At 51.5% G+C, this 16,118-nt stretch overlaps 2 protein-coding genes across 6 annotated transcripts in view; one reads left to right on the top strand and one right to left on the bottom strand.

Moving 5' to 3' along the window:
* Window positions 1-1,157: 1,157 nt before the first annotated feature.
* rhbg (Rh family B glycoprotein) lies at window positions 1,158-15,129 on the bottom strand. Of its 5 annotated transcripts, none has more exons than XM_068022523.1 (10): window positions 14,809-15,125; window positions 12,552-12,741; window positions 12,056-12,206; window positions 7,524-7,671; window positions 4,951-5,117; window positions 3,705-3,842; window positions 3,017-3,150; window positions 2,626-2,744; window positions 2,101-2,174; window positions 1,158-1,468 (listed from the first exon to the last, which is right to left on the bottom strand). In XM_068022523.1, the coding sequence occupies exons 1-10, from the start codon at window positions 14,996-14,998 to the stop codon at window positions 1,397-1,399; spliced, it is 1,383 nt and encodes a 460-aa protein (XP_067878624.1). In that variant the 5' UTR covers window positions 14,999-15,125; the 3' UTR covers window positions 1,158-1,396. The 5 variants fall into 5 exon arrangements, 4 of the variants coding, with proteins under 4 accessions (XP_067878624.1, XP_067878628.1, XP_067878626.1 ...); XM_068022527.1 differs by lacking the exon at window positions 14,809-15,125 and adding an exon at window positions 13,969-14,105; XM_068022525.1 differs by lacking the exon at window positions 2,101-2,174 and having other exon boundaries at window positions 14,809-15,128.
* Window positions 12,141-16,118, top strand: part of hapln2 (hyaluronan and proteoglycan link protein 2) — a 119,954-nt gene continuing 115,976 nt past the window's right edge. The window contains exon 1 of the mRNA XM_068022528.1: window positions 12,141-12,242. The gene's annotated coding sequence lies outside the window, so the exon portion shown is untranslated. The remainder of the gene's footprint in view (window positions 12,243-16,118) is intronic.

The raw sequence follows: 16,118 nt of genomic DNA, 5'->3' as shown, positions 1-16,118 counted from the left end.
AACTGTGTAAGAGTCGGAATAGACTGGATGTCGGGTGATTCTTCACTTCCCAGAGAACGATGAGCCTCTGGAATATATTGCCGGCTGGTGTGGTGGGTGCCGACACTGTTCATTAAGAGGGAGCTTGACTGATTCCTGACTGGGGCAGAGATCACATCACAAAGGCAAGTGTCTTTATAGATAACACTCGGCCCACATGATTTCCTGGACTGGTTTCCACGGTCTGAGAGTGTCGGAGAGGAGTTATTCCGAGGACATTCTCCCTTCCTAGCCCTGGCTATTTTGCCTCTCGCAGGGGATTAGACGATCGTGGGGGGAGGGAGTGAGTGAGTAGTCCCGATGCTTTGTGTATTGGGAGTGTGGGGCAGACTTGTTGGACCAGCTGGTCCTTTCCTGCCCTTCTATTCCTTTCTCCCTCCTGTGTTTATCCAGCTTCCCCTTAAATGTATCTCTGCTATTCCCCGCAACCACTCCCTGTGGTAGCGAGTTCCACATTCTCACCACTCTCTGGGGAAAGAGGTTTCTCCTGAATTCCCCATTGGATTTATTAGTGACTGTCTTATATTGATGGCCCCCTAGTTCCAGTCTCGCCCACAAGGTGAAACATATTCTCTATGTCTACTGTATCCTACCTTTTCGGATTCTTAATGACCTCTAACAGGTCACCCCTCAACCTTCTCCTTTCTAGACAAAAGAAATCCAGTCTGTTCAGTCTTTCCCGATAAGTATAATCTCTCCGTTCTGGTATCATTCTCGTAAATCTGTCTTTGCACCTTCTCCCCTGCCTCTATATCCTCGTTATAACACAGAGACCAGGACTGTGCACTGTAACTCCGAGTGCGTCCTAACCGAAGTTTGATACAAGTTTAACATCACTTCTCTGCTTCTCAATTCTATCCCTGTAGAAAATGAACCCCAGGGCTTGATCTGCTTTTTACAGGTGGCCTCCCATCTCCCACCCTCTCTAAACCTCGGCGTTTCCAAAGCTGTGTTGCCTCGTGTCCTAACTCGCACCAAGTCCCATTCACCCACCACCCTGCTGTGCTCGCTGACTTACATTGGTTCTCAGTCTGGTAACCCCTTGATTTTAATATGTTAAAAGGTGCAATATGAGTGAACCTTGTTTGTACAAAGCGAAATGTAAATGAACAGAACAATAAAAATGAATTGGATTTATTAAAGATTAAGACCCTGCTACACAATGCAATACAGAAGGCCAGAGAGAGGTCTCAGGAGTAAACACATCGAATTTTTTTCTGTATATAAAAAAAGTTACTGGCTAATTTTTTAACCAAAAAACATTAAAATACTATTTTAGGTCTTGTTTTGTGATGATTAATCACAGGTGGAGTCTCGATTTGGTCGCTGTGTGGCAGCACATCCTCGCACGGTCTCTTTACGTGTGTTTTTCCACCTCCTCGATCTTCACAGACACCATCTCGCCGTGATCCCAGTCGTCTTCAGGAAGCTGGAAAGGGTCGAAGTACAAAAAAAAAACTGTGAAGGTTAGTCCTCTGTCTCAGGCCCCAGGAGAGGCGGACTTTGGCCCACACTCTAGGCCTCAGGCTTCAGTTGGACACTAGGCCAAGGAGGTGTCAGCTGTCGCGCAGTGGGTAGCACTCTCTCTCTCTCTCTCTCTCGCAACTCGGTCGGAAAGTCGTCGGTTTGAGTCCCACTTCAGGGACTTGAGCGCAAAATCCAGGCCAACGCTCCCAGTGCCCGCACTGAGGGAGTGCGGCACCGTCAGAGGTGCGGCCTATCAGATGAGATCTTCAGCCGAGGCATCTCGGGCGGACTTAAAAGATCCTGTGGACGCTATCGGAAGTGTAGGGGGAGTTCCCATTCATCCCTCATCCAACATCCCGAAAAACAAAGTCATTATCGCACTGCCGTCTGCGGGAGCTTGCTGTGTGCAAATTGGCTGCCGTGCTTCCTACATTACAGGGACTACGCTAAGTTGGCTGTGAAGCCCTTTGGGATGTCCCGAGGTGGTGAAAGGCACTAAGTTAATGCAAGAACTTCCTTATTTAACACCCACCGACCTGCTCACGTGGGCAGCAATGATCCCGCCACCAGCCCCTGGCCACCTGGCACACTCACCTCCCAGTATGGCTGGTCTGTGAAACACTGAGTGTCCGGCGGCGCACCCCAGATTGGCAGTTTCATGATGAATCCTGGTGACGTAAAAAGGTGGAAAATTAACCCCCGGGAGGTCAAGGCACCCAGCTGGAATCAGCAGGGGGTTGGCGTTAGCTGTGGGGCTTTAAAGAGGCCTGTACTTTTCAGGAGGGAGGGGAGGAGGGTGTGAGGTCCTTGGGGAAGAATGCGTTAAGAATTAAACAATGAGAGGGGGGGGTCTCTTTATCTTCACTGTGTTAAAAGTGAGAGGAGGGTGAGCGAGCGGGACCAGGGATTGGAGTTTAGAAAGGACAAGAGAGAGGGGGGAGGGGTTAGAGGGAGACCCCCAGCTAGAGGAGTGTGTGAGAGAGGGGTTAGAGGGACCTCCCCAGATACAGGAGCGTAAGAGGATTAGAGGGACCTCCACAGATACAGGAGTGTGAGAGAGAGGGGGGGGGTGTTAGAGGGTCCTCCCCAGATACCGGCGTGTGAGAGAGACAGACCTACCTACTATGATCCCTCCAATCAGAGCAAAACCCAGAGTGACAGCCAAGCCTAAGGCCTGGTACAAGCCTTGCTGACTTGCTGACCTCGTATCCTCCAGCAGTGGGAACACATCCTGCAGACTGAAATAGACAGAATACCAGTAAATCAACCATTAAACCATTGATCAGCAGCTTAGTAACTAGGTTAGACAGGTGGCACCAGTTACCGTGCTCCTATACAGGGAAAGGAGCTGACTCTGGAAGTGCGTGAGATAGGAAACCTGCCACCTCCCCGCGTCCCCTCCCTGTGCCCCTCGATCCTCCCACGCCCCTTGACCTTACCCATTGATATTGCCCAATTCAGCGACACCCTTGTCCCGGGAAGAAAATCCGAGGGAGAGTTGACGACTCACCCATCCCCATATATCTCCTTCGTCGCCATGGAGGCCAAAATGGCTCCCACCATGCCTCCCAGAATTCCTGGCATTCCGTGCAGATTATGCACGCCACACGTGTCCTGTATTTTCAACTTGGAGTCCAAGATTGGCTTGGAAAAAGGAAAAAACAGTGTTAGTATTCCATGGATAATTTGACTTGGATCTGGTCCCACTTTGGTTTACCAACGCCCTCGAACTCCACCTTAAAATGATGGGATTTTCTCTACGATGGGGAGAATTCCATTGGGACATCGGGGATTACACAGAATTCAACAGTTCTGGCTCCACCTGGGAGCGGGAGGGGCTATCGTGCATTTATATAGCACCTTTAAATGTAATAAAACCCTCCCAAGGTGTTAATCTGTCATGAATTTGACCCCGAACCAGAGATATTAGGAAAGGCGACCAAAGGTCGGCTTAAGGAAGAGGGAGAGGTTTAGGTAGGGAATTCCAGAAGTTCCGACACAATTGGGAGAAAATTAAATTGGTGAATATAAAGTTGGTCTCGGTAAAAGCGACCGCAGGGTTGTCAGATTGTTGTAAAGACCCAACTGATTCACTAATGTCTTTTGGGAAGGAAACCTGCTGTCGTTACCTGGTTTGGGCCGATATGCAAGTCCAGTCCCCACATCAATGTGGTTGACTGTTAACTGTCCTGACTCACCGTCAAGTACTTGAAGCCCAGTGTGGAGATGACACCGGCAATAAACCCCACAATCATTGAACCGTAGGGCGTGATCATCATTTCACCAGCAGTGCCGAGGGCCACCCCTCCGGCCAGGGCTGCGTTCTGGATGTGAACCTGCCGGAGACGAGCAAAAACCGCGGTTAAAAACGCCCCCTGACCTCGCTGCCAAAAGCTCATGACCTGCCTCCACCTCTCATCGTCAACTTTCCCATTTTCCCCTCCCCCACCGTCAGATATCCACATTTATAAAAGGGAGAAACCTATGTCAACATGTCACGCTGCAATGACAGCCTCCCACCAGTGGTGGCATCGTGTGCCCTCGACTTTCCCCTCCCAGTTCCTGTACTGCAAGTACAGGACAAGCACGACCATCTCCGTTCCACCAAATTGCCCCAAAATTAGGAAGCGTGACATCGGTCGATTACCCCTGCACGCCCTGATCCATTTAATCGAGCCCTGTGACCCCCCCGCTTCACCTGAAGACTATACTTGATCCTGACTCTCTACTGAGCAATGGCGACGGGCGGTCAACCGGTCCCACATGAAAGGCTCATGGGTCAAGCGGAGAACTGTCTCACTTCAAAGTGGCGGAAGAGACAAAGAGCCAGTGATTTTCATATGGGGCGTCCATTTGCTCCCTCCCACTCGCGGGCGGCAGCAAGCCCTGAATTGGCCTCAGGATGTGTCCGCATCCCACCGTTGAGCCTGGTGCCCTCGAAAAGGAACAGGCCAGGTTCCTTGCGGCTGCTCCTTAGCGGCAGAATAATACCCTGGGCAGCAGAATAATACACTGTGCGTCGCCTTGTGAGTGATGGCCCAGGGAGGCCACTCATATATTAATGCGCCGGGGCTGGGGTGGGGAGGGGGACGAGCATTGTCTGCTGGGTGATGCAATGATGGTTAGTTTCATGCTCAAGGATTGGAATGGAGGGGGGGCATGTGGCGGTGGTAGATTGACCTTTGCACCCGAGATGGACCAATGAGGTGAGCAGCCTTGCCCGTTAATTGTCGTCATGTGGTTCCCTCGCCCCCAGTCTGCTACACGGATACACCTTTCGTACACAAGAGACTGGGAGAACACAAAAATGATTCAGACACACAAATGAAACACACCACATGTGCAAACACTGAATTTGCTCAACAAAACGGCCAAAGAGCAGAGGCTCCTGGACAGAGTCTGGTCGGGAGGATGCACTGCGGTCCTAGTCTGAACGATCCATACCATGTCCAGCTTCCCCTCCTGGTTGACAATGCTGGAGGTAGCGAAGGTTGCGAGGGTACAGGCGGCCAGGGAGTAGTAGGTGTTGAGGGCAGTTCGATGCTGTGCACTGCCCAGACTGGTCACCGCAGAGTTAAAGCTGGGCCAGAACATCCAGAGATAGATGGCACCTGTGGAGAAAAGGGGGTCAGTCAGTGGTGGATACCGGGCGGAGGAGCGGGTGGCCATGGGGGGCGGTAGTCCTTGACAGGGCCGCACTATCGAGGGGTCAGTCACACAGTGACAGGGCCGCACTATCGAGGGGTCAGTCAGTCACACAGTGACAGGGCCGCACTATCGAGGGGTCAGTCAGTCACACAGCGACAGGGCCGCACTATCGAGGGGTCAGTCGGTCACACAGTGACAGGGCCGCACTATCGAGGGGTCAGTCACACAGTGACAGGGCCGCACTATCGAGGGGTCAGTCAGTCACACAGTGACAGGGCCGCACTATCGAGGGGTCAGTCGGTCACACAGTGACAGGGCCGCACTATCGAGGGGTCAGTCACACAGTGACAGGGCCGCACTATCGAGGGGTCAGTCAGTCACACAGTGACAGGGCCGCACTATCGAGGGGTCAGTCAGTCACACAGTGACAGGGCCGCACTATCGAGGGGTCAGTCGGTCACACAGTGACAGGGCCGCACTATCGAGGGGTCAGTCACACAGTGACAGGGCCGCACTATCGAGGGGTCAGTCGGTCACACAGTGACAGGGCCGCACTATCGAGGGGTCAGTCGGTCACACAGTGACAGGGCCGCACTATCGAGGGGTCAGTCACACAGTGACAGGGCCGCACTATCGAGGGGTCAGTCAGTCACACAGTGACAGGGCCGCACTATCGAGGGGTCAGTCAGTCACACAGTGAGAGGGCCGCACTATCGAGGGGTCAGTCGGTCACAACAGTGACAGGGCCGCACTATCGAGGGGTCAATCGGTCACACAGTGACAGGGCCGCACTATCGAGGGGTCAGTCGGTCACACAGTGACAGGGCCGCACTATCGAGGGGTCAGTCAGTCACACAGTGACAGGGCCGCACTATCGAGGGGTCAGTCGGTCACACAGTGACAGGGCCGCACTATCGAGGGGTCAGTCGGTCACACAGTGACAGGGCCGCACTATCGAGGGGTCAGTCGGTCACACAGTGACAGGGCCGCACTATCGAGGGGTCAGTCGGTCACACAGCGACAGGGCCGCACTATCGAGGGGTCAGTCACACAGTGACAGGGCCGCACTATCGAGGGCTCAGTTGGTCACACAGTGACAGGGCCGCACTATCGAGGGGTCAGTCGGTCACACAGCGACAGGGCCGCACTATCGAGGGGTCAGTCGGTCACACAGTGACAGGGCCGCACTATCGAGGGGTCAGTCAGTCACACAGCGACAGGGCCGCACTATCGAGGGGTCAGTCGGTCACACAGGGACAGGGCCGCACTATCGAGGGGTCAGTCGGTCACACAGTGACAGGGCCGCACTATCGAGGGGTCAGTCGGTCACACAGTGACAGGGCCGCACTATCGAGGGGTCAGTCGGTCACACAGTGACAGGGCCGCACTATCGAGGGGTCAGTCGGTCACACAGTGACAAGGCCGCACTATCGAGGGGTCAGTCGGTCACACAGTGACAGGGCCGCACTATCGAGTGGTCAGTCAGTCACACAGTGACAGGGCCGCACTATCGAGGGGTAAGTCAGTCACACAGTGACAGGGCTGCACTATCAAGGGGTAAGTCAGTCACACAGAGACAGGGCCGCACTATCGAGGGGTCAGTCAGTCACACAGTGACAGGGCCGCACTATCGAGTGGTCAGTCAGTCACACAGTGACAGGGCCGCACTATCAAGGGGTAAGTCAGTCACACAGTGACAGGGCTGCACTATCGAGGGGTCAGTCAGTCACACAGTGACAGGGCCGCACTATCGAGTGGTCAGTCAGTCACACAGTGACAGGGCCGCACTATCGAGGGGTAAGTCAGTCACACAGTGACAGGGCTGCACTATCAAGGGGTAAGTCAGTCACACAGTGACAGGGCCGCACTATCGAGGGGTCAGTCAGTCACACAGTGACAGGGCCGCACTATCGAGTGGTCAGTCAGTCACACAGTGACAGGGCCGCACTATCAAGGGGTAAGTCAGTCACACAGTGACAGGGCTGCACTATCGAGGGGTCAGTCAGTCACACAGTGACAGGGAGCTTGGTTGAATGGGATCCCTGTTCAGATCTCACCAACATGCAGTTACTGAATCTGATCACTGGAGGACACCACACTGCAGTTCCTCCAGTCTGACAAGAAAAAGACCATTCACGATGCTTAACTTCAATACACAATTCAAGTAAAGGAAGCACGACACAATGTTCAAGAGGAACTATCTCAGAAGGCTGCCTATTCCAATGAGGGGATGCAAGAAGGTGAGTGCTGAATGAGGGGTGGGGGGCGGGGGTTGACTGATTGAATGGCCTCCAGTGCTATTTGTGTTGGGTACCACCCCCTCCCGAACCCCCAGGGCAGGTTCTGAAAGTGCCCAAGGACACACTTACCGATCATGGCAAACAGGTCTGAGTGATAGACCGAGCCCTCCCGCTGTCGACTCTTGTCCAGCTGCGGTCTGTACAGGACCCGTGCTATGGTCAGGCCAAAGTAAGCTCCAAAACTGTGGATGGTCATTGATCCGCCGGCGTCCTTAATCTGGGATTAACCGCAGGGAGGAATAACGCGGGAGAAAATTGGACACACACAAGCACAGCATCAGTTTACCTCCAGCAAGTGAGGAGTGTTATAACTGAGAGTCTATACTGAGGGTGGGGTGTGTAACAGACAGAGTGTTATAACTGAGAGTCTATACTGAGGGTGGGGTGTGGAACAGAGAGAGTGTTATAACTGAGAGTCTATACTGAGGGTGGGGTGTGTGAGGGAGAGTGTTATAACTGAGAGTCTATACTGAGGGTGGGGTGTGTGAGAGAGAGAGTGTTATAACTGAGAGTCAATACTGAGGGTGGGGTGTGTAACAGAGAGAGTGTTATAACTGAGAGTCAATACTGAGGGTGGGGTGTGTAACAGAGAGAGTGTTATAACTGAGAGTCTATACTGAGGGTGGGGTGTGTGAGAGAGTGTTATAACTGAGAGTCTATACTGAGGGAGGGGTGTGTAACAGAGAGAGTGTTATAACTGAGAGTTTATACTGAGGGTGGGGTGTGTAACAGAGAGAGTGTTATAACTGAGAGTCTATACTGAGGGTGGGATGTGTGAGAGAGAGAGTGTTATAACTGAGAGTCTATACTGAGGGTGGGGTGTGTAACAGAGAGAGTGTTATAACTGAGAGTCTATACTGAGGGTGGGGTGTGTAACAGAGAGAGTGTTATAACTGAGAGTCTATACTGAGGGTGGGATGTGTGAGAGAGAGTGTTATAACTGAGAGTCTATACTGAGGGTGGGGTGTGTGAGGGAGAGTGTTAGAACCGAGAGTCTATACTGAGGGTGGGGTGTGTAACAGAGAGAGTGTTATAACTGAGAGTCTATACTGAAGGTGGGGTGTGTAACAGAGACAGTGTTATAACTGAGAGTCTATACTGAGGGTGGGGTGTGTAACAGAGTGAGTGTTATAACTGAGAGTTTATACTGAGGGTGGGATGTGTGAGAGAGAGAGTGTTATAACTGAGAGTCTATACTGAGGGTGGGGTGTGTAACAGAGAGAGTGTTATAACTGAGAGTCTATACTGAGGGTGGTGTGTTACAGAGTGAGTGTTATAACTGAGAGTTTATACTGAGGGTGGGATGTGTGAGAGAGTGTTATAACTGAGAGTCTATACTGAGGGTGGGGTGTGTAACAGAGAGAGTGTTATAACTGAGAGTCTATACTGAGGGTGGGGTGTGTAACAGAGAGAGTGTTATAACTGAGAGTCTATACTGAGGGTGGGGTGTGTAACAGAGTGAGTGTTATAACTGAGAGTTTATCCTGAGGGTGGGATGTGTGAGAGAGAGTGTGTTATAACTGAGAGTCCATACTGAGGGTGGGGTGTGTAACAGAGAGAGAGTGTTATAACAGAGTCTATACTGAGGGTGGGGTGTGTGAGAGAGAGAGTGTTATAACTGAGAGTCTATACTGAGGGTGGGGTGTGTAACAGAGAGAGTGTTATAACTGAGAGTCTATACTGAGGGTGGGGTGTGTAACAGAGAGAGAGTTATAACTGAGAGTCTATACTGAGGGTGGGGTGTGTAACAGAGAGAGAGTGTTATAACTGAGAGTCTATACTGAGGGTGGGGTGTGTAACAGAGAGTGTGTTATAACTGAGAGTCTATACTGAGGGTGGGGTGTGTAACAGAGAGAGTGTTATAACTGAGAGTCTATACTGAGGGTGGGGTGTGTAACAGAGAGAGTGTTATAACTGAGAGTCTATACTGAGGGTGGGGTGTGTAACAGAGTGAGTGTTATAACTGAGAGTCTATACTGAGGGTGGGGTGTGTAACAGAGAGAGTGTTATAACTGAGAGTCTATACTGAGGGTGGGGTGTGTAACAGAGAGAGAGTGTTATAACTGAAAGTCGATAGTGAGGGTGGGTTGTGTGAGAGAGTGAGTGTTATAACTGAGTCTATGTTGAGGGTGGGGTGTGTAACAGAGAGAGAGTGTTATAGCTGAGAGTCTATAGTGAGGGTGGGTTGTGTGAGAGAGAGTGTTATAACTGAGAGTCTATGTTGAGGGTGGGGTGTGTAACAGAGAGAGAGTTATAACTGAGAGTCGATACTGAGGGTGGGGTGTGTGAGAGAGTGTGTTATAACTGAGAGTCTATACTGAGGGTGGGGTGTGTAACAGAGTGAGTGTTATAACTGAGAGTCTATACTGAGGGTGGGGTGTGTGAGAGAGAGTGTTATAACTGAGAGTTTATACTGAGGGTGGGGTGTGTAACAGAGAGAGAGTGTTATAACTGAGAGTCTATACTGAGGGTGGGGTGTGTAACAGAGAGAGTGTTATAACTGAGAGTCTATACTGAGGGTGGGGTGTGTAACAGAGAGAGAGTGTTATAACTGAAAGTCGATAGTGAGGGTGGGTTGTGTGAGAGAGTGAGTGTTATAACTGAGAGTCTATACTGAGGGTGGGGTGTGTAACAGAGAGAGTGTTATAACTGAGAGTCTATGTTGAGGGTGGGGTGTGTAACAGAGAGAGAGTTATAACTGAGAGTCTATACTGAGGGTGGGGTGTGTGAGAGAGTGTGTTATAACTGAGAGTCTATACTGAGGGTGGGGTGTGTGAGAGAGTGTGTTATAACTGAGAGTCTATACTGAGGGTGGGGTGTGTAACAGAGTGAGTGTTATAACTGAGAGTCTATACTGAGGGTGGGGTGTGTGAGAGAGAGTGTGTATTAACTGAGAGTCTATACTGAGGGTGGGGTGTGTAACAGAGAGAGTGTTATAACTGAGAGTCTATACTGAGGGTGGGGTGTGTAACAGAGTGAGTGTTATAACTGATAGTCGATAGTGAGGGTGGGGTGTGTGAGAGAGAGAGTGTTATAACTGAGAGTCTATACTGAGGGTGGGGTGTGTGAGGGAGAGTGTGTATTAACTGAGAGTCTATACTGAGGGTGGGGTGTGTAACAGAGAGAGTGTTATAACTGAGAGTCTATACTGAGGGTGGGGTGTGTAACAGAGTGAGTGTTATAACTGATAGTCGATAGTGAGGGTGGGGTGTGTGAGAGAGAGAGTGTTATAACTGAGAGTCTATACTGAGGGTGGGGTGTGTGAGGGAGAGTGTGTATTAACTGAGAGTCTATACTGAGGGTGGGGTGTGTAACAGAGAGAGTGTTATAACTGAGAGTCTATACTGAGGGTGGGGTGTGTAACAGAGTGAGTGTTATAACTGATAGTCGATAGTGAGGGTGGGGTGTGTGAGAGAGAGAGTGTTATAACTGAGAGTCTATACTGAGGGTGGGGTGTGTGAGGGAGAGTGTGTATTAACTGAGAGTCTATACTGAGGGTGGGGTGTGTAACAGAGTGAGTGTTATAACTGAGAGTCTATACTGAGGGTGGGGTGTGTGAGAGAGAGTGTGTATTAACTGAGAGTCTATACTGAGGGTGGGGTGTGTAACAGAGTGAGTGTTATAACTGATAGTCGATAGTGAGGGTGGGGTGTGTGAGAGAGAGAGTGTTATAACTGAGAGTCTATACTGAGGGTGGGGTGTGTAACCGAGTGAGTGCCCCTTGATCTGTGCCTCTCTCAGTGGAAAGTTTAGCTCTGAATTGCAGTGATTTTCCACCTGACAAATTATTCAATGTCATTGAGAGAGGCTGTGTGGCTGTAGCTGATTGTGCCAGCAATGTTTCGGGTCACAAGGAGGGAGTGCAGAGGGGGGGCGGGGTGGTTTGCTTTGGCTGTTGTACAGTGTGTACTTTCCAGAACAGTGTCCCTTGTGTTCCTGACTGAAGAGCTGCTTTCAAAACACTGTCTGTCTGTCACGCTCATCACAATGTTGAAATCCAGACTCATGCCCTCCCCGCACTGCCCCGTTTCCCTCTTTAACTCATTCCGTTTGAGCAGCTCCACAAGGCAAAACTCGCTCTCAGCCCTCTCCGCCTCCCTTCATAGAAAAAAAACACAAACTTGGCATCTCCTGGCAGTTCATTACCTTGACCCCTTTCCCCTCCCCTCCACCGTCTTGCCACGTCGGGGCCTTGTTTGGGAAATAAAGGTGCACTGCGATGCCCCACTCAGTCGAATATCTGATCACTGATTCCCGCCCCTGCCTGACCGTGTGGTCAAACGTGGGTTGGCTGGCAACGGCAGCCAGAGGGCTAAGACCTTGCAAGGCAGGTCCGAGCACGAAAGGAAATTTTAAAACTCGGCACCAGTGGGCGGGATAGAAACTGGGGTGGACGTGGTGGGGAGGCTGCAGGCAGGGAGACCCCTTGGCCCTGTTGGGGCCACCCTGCAGTGGAAGACGTTCTGCGCCGCCCAGGCGGCACTTGGTCATGATTCAGGCTATTTCGACCACCTGGGGCCCTCAACCTTTCCCATCAAGCACACGCTCCCCAGCCCTCTCATCTCAGCCCCGCACCAGAAACAAGACACTTCAAGGTTCACCTCTAGCAGCGAAAGGAGGATGTACTCATTGATAGGGAAGAGTGCAGATTCGAACACCGTCATAATCAGCAACTGGACAGGGCTGGTCTTCCCCAGCAGAGCTCCGAAGGATATGAGGACAGATCCAGTGCAGAAATCAGCATTGATCATACTGGAACACACACACACAGACACAGGCGTGGAGTGAGTAAGTAATCCGAGCAGAGAAACATAGAGATTCGGAATCACCAAGTAAAACAAAAAGAGAGAGGTATTAGTCAGGCATGGGGCGTTCAAAAACATGTCTACAAATTCCCAATTTAATTAAACAATAATATGAGACACGTTCCAGTTGTTTGTCATCAGGAAAGCTGGGTTGAAGGTCACAGACACTCACCTGAACATCCCTCCCCCACTGCGCTCCCTCCCTCCTCCTGCCCCTCAACATCACTCCCTCCATCCTCTCCTTCTCCCCCTCACCGCCACTTCCTTCATCCCCCACACCCCTCTCCCATACCTCTCGATGCCGATGTGGATCTTTCCATCCTCCTTCAAGCCGTGCAGCCAGCCCTGGACCAGCGTTGCCCACTGCAACGAGAAAGCTGCCAGGACAAAGTTGAATCCGACACTGCCGTAGCCGTATTTCCTCAGGAAGGTCATCAGGAACCCAAATCCCACAAAGATCATCACGTGGACATCTTGGAAACCTGGGATAGGAAGAGACGGGAGACAGAGGGAGGGGGAGAGAGAAAGAGAGAGAGAAGGATCACTATTCCGCAAGGCTTCTTGTATGTGGGCAAGGGCTACAAAGCGAGGCCGGGTTGGGCGTCCTTCGTGATGCCCACTAGAGTGGAATAGCTGGCCACCCAGGATTCAGTGCCTGTGGATCCCAAACCCATCGGCATTTCCCATCAGCTGGGGACCGGGGTGGGGGGTGGGGGGCGGTGTCATTGAGAACAGTGCGGTTTGTGGGAGCTTGCTGTGCACAATTTGACACCATGCTTCCCACGTCTCAACAGTGACCACACTTCAAAAGTACTTCACTGGCTGCGAAGCGCTTCGGAAAGTCCCGAAGTGGCGGACGGCGCTATAGAAATGCAAGTTTTCCTTTTTGACGGCTTGAGGGTTAACTCTTAAGTTGAACTGCCTCAACCTGGACTCCTGTAAAACCAGTTCTGGAAGATTCAGCTGATGAGCAAGTGTCTAACTAATTAAACTATAGTCCCTGCTCCCACAGGAACATCAGAAACTGAGACAGGGACAGTCTGCATTTAACAGGAGGTTCCCCCCCCCCCCCCCCCACCCCCCCTCCCCCAGGACCCTGCATTCCGCACCATTCCAACGCTCTCCTGGCTGGACTCCCACCTCCCCAGTCTCTGCAAACCGAAGCTCATGCGAAACTCTGCAGGCCCCCCGTGTCCTAACTCACTCCAGCTCCCATTCACCCATCACCCTCTGTGCTCGCTGACCTACACTGGCTCCCAGGTCCAGCAACACCTCAATTTTAACATGCTCATCTTTATCGTCAAATGTCTCCATGTACCTCTCCCACTCCCTCCCTCCCTCCCCTCCGTAACCTCCTCCAGCCCCAGAACCCGCCGACATCTCTGCGTTCCTCCAATTCCGGCCTCTTGCACATCCACCCCCCCCCCCCCCCCCCACCCCCACCGATTCCCATCGCTCCACCATTGGCGGCCGTCCCTTCAGCTGCCTGGGGGGCCCTAAGCTCTGGAATTCCCACCCTAAACCTCTCCATCTCTCTCTCTCCTTTAAGACGCTCCTTAAAACCGACCTCACGGTCGCCTGTCCCCAGTATCTCTCGGTGTTAAACTCTGCGTGATTTACGCTCCTGTGAAGCGCCTTGCAATGTGTTACCGGTGCTATCTAAATGCAGATCTCTGTTATTATATCATAACCCCATATGCAACACTTGCCTGCAGCTAGTCAACCTGTTTGTTGCACCCTCGTATTCCTACATGTTTGCTTTCTATTGTTCCTCAGGCTTATTTCTGCAGTTTCTGTGTACTCTATATTATGTTGCTGCTTTCTCCCTCCTAGTTTTCTATATACCTTCCCATTGTCTTGTGAATGCAAGTTAAAGGAATTTTTCTTCTGCTAATATGGAGTCTGACCCTCATCCCACACACACACACAGCACTGGGTGACCTCCCCACATGGCCCTGCTCTGGGTTCAAAGATAAAATAGGAAAATAACAGTACTGAGTAACTTGGAGTAAATTTTTAATCCCTGTTCTGCCCTGGACCGGGCCAGTGACACTGTTTAACTCACTCAAAGCTCAAAAACATTCCCGCTCATTGCCTTTTAAGATCATGAAGGCTGTGGGTCCAGAGGCTTGAGCCCCATAATCCCGGGCTGACGCTCCCAGTGCAATACCGAGGGGAGCGCCGCACTGTGACGGTGCCTGTGGCCGAATAGCCGGATAGGAGTGCGCCACTCTCTTCTTTGGCGCCCTGGCGTTTCTTTTTCTTTGGACCGGGGAATGAGTGAGCGTGTGCGGGCAACAAAGTAGTCGCCACTCCCCCCGCCAGAGTGAGTGGGGGGGGGGGGGGGGGCGAGCTGGCTATTCGGCAACAGGGAGCATCGCAGCGCAGTTGCGCTTTGCCCAAGCAGTTTGAAGGGGAGCCGAGATCTGTGACGAGTTGGGGGTGGGAAGGAGATGTTGGAATGAAGGGGGGTGGGGGGGGGGGGGGGAAGAATTTGGTGGGAAGGGAGAAAGAGAGTGGAAAGTTTCCAAACTATTTGTGTCACTCACTGGGGTACCTGAAGTAGAATTCGTTCTCGGAGTCGGTGATGTTGTGCTGCGCCTTTCGCCTGAACCATTCCTTGGAGTCGGTATCGTCGTCGTAGCGGATGAAAATGGCAAAGAGAATGATGAGCAGGAGCTGCAGTAAAAAGCACAACAAAGGCAGCTTGAGACGCATGTTGGTAGAGGAGCTGCTCATGGTGTTTTTTTTTTGGAGTGGAGAACTCCGGTGGAGATGATCACAGCAGAAAACCTGGGCTGCAGAAAAAAACCAAAACCCAATGCACCCGGGGCCAGGCAGACAACACCTTTATAGAGTTTGCCCATTGCCAGTTGGCAGTAAATCCAAATTCACGCCCACCTTTTTGTCAGGAGTCCGAGAGAAATCCACCAATGAAATAGCCAGCCAGCAACAGAAGGAGGCCATTCAGCCCGTCCTACCTGTGCTAGCTCCTTGAAAGGAATAGTCAGGATGTAAAAGATCCCGCGGCCGCTGTTGGAAGAGGGGGGGGGGGGGTTTGGGGAGTTTTCCCCGGTGTCCTGGGGGGCCAATATTTATCCCTCAACCAACATCACTTAAAAAAAAAACCCAGATGATCTGGGTCATTATCACGTGGCTGTTTATGGGATCTTGCTGTGCACAAATTGGCTGCTGCGTTTCCTACATGACAGCAGACAACACTTGGAGAAGTACTTTGCTGACTGTGAGAGGTGGCATGTTGAAAGGAGGGAAGGAAAGCTGCCCTGCTCACGCCTTCTGAACCTCTATCTGACCCCAGATCGTCACCAGCCTCCCTGACTCCTTAGCTTTGCCCAGACAAGATACTTAAAACCTCCATTGGCAGGTCAAGTTAACCTATTTTGTGGTGCCTGTGCTCGAGGGAGGAGCGTTGTCCCAGAACAACAACAATGTGCATTGAGGCAGCGCCTTTAACATTGTACAAGGGCGGCTCCGCAGCAGTGTTCGCAGGCAAAATTTGACACAGAGCCAGATAAGGAGAATTCAAATTTAAGTGAGGGAGGGGAATGACAGGTGGGTAGTCGAGGGGGCCGAGGGTATTCAGGGCCGACGAGGAAGAGATGTGAAAGCCCGCAGTTATGGGAAGGGTTAACCATGTCGATTGTGACATCGGAATTGTACAGTAACGTGTTTTTACAAAATTTAGGAACAATGAAACTCTCCAATGGTAGTTAATAAATTTGTATCATTCGGGAAACAAAGACAGGAATTCAATCCCACCCAAAGCACAAGTGCTCCTTTTATTCACACTTGCAAGACCATGAATACTTTCCAATCTATCTCTTTAAACAACAAAGGG

This window comes from Heterodontus francisci, chromosome 46 (assembly GCF_036365525.1).
Source record: "Heterodontus francisci isolate sHetFra1 chromosome 46, sHetFra1.hap1, whole genome shotgun sequence".
Lineage (NCBI taxonomy): Eukaryota > Metazoa > Chordata > Chondrichthyes > Heterodontiformes > Heterodontidae > Heterodontus > Heterodontus francisci.
Note: the sequence above shows the minus strand (reverse complement) of the source record. Positions and strands in the feature narration are given on the sequence as shown.

Bases quoted from the DNA above. Each gene is read 5' to 3' on its own strand.
- rhbg (XM_068022523.1), bottom strand. From the start codon at position 14,998: ATGAGCAGCTCCTCTACCAACATGCGTCTCAAGCTGCCTTTGTTGTGC. The intron at 12,207-12,551 runs GTATGGGAGAGG...TGTGTGTTCCAG, and splicing joins ATCCACATCGGCATCGAGAG to TATGATCAATGCTGATTTCT. The intron at 7,672-12,055 runs GTGAACCTTGAA...GGTTAATCCCAG, and splicing joins TCCTCCTTTCGCTGCTAGAG to ATTAAGGACGCCGGCGGATC.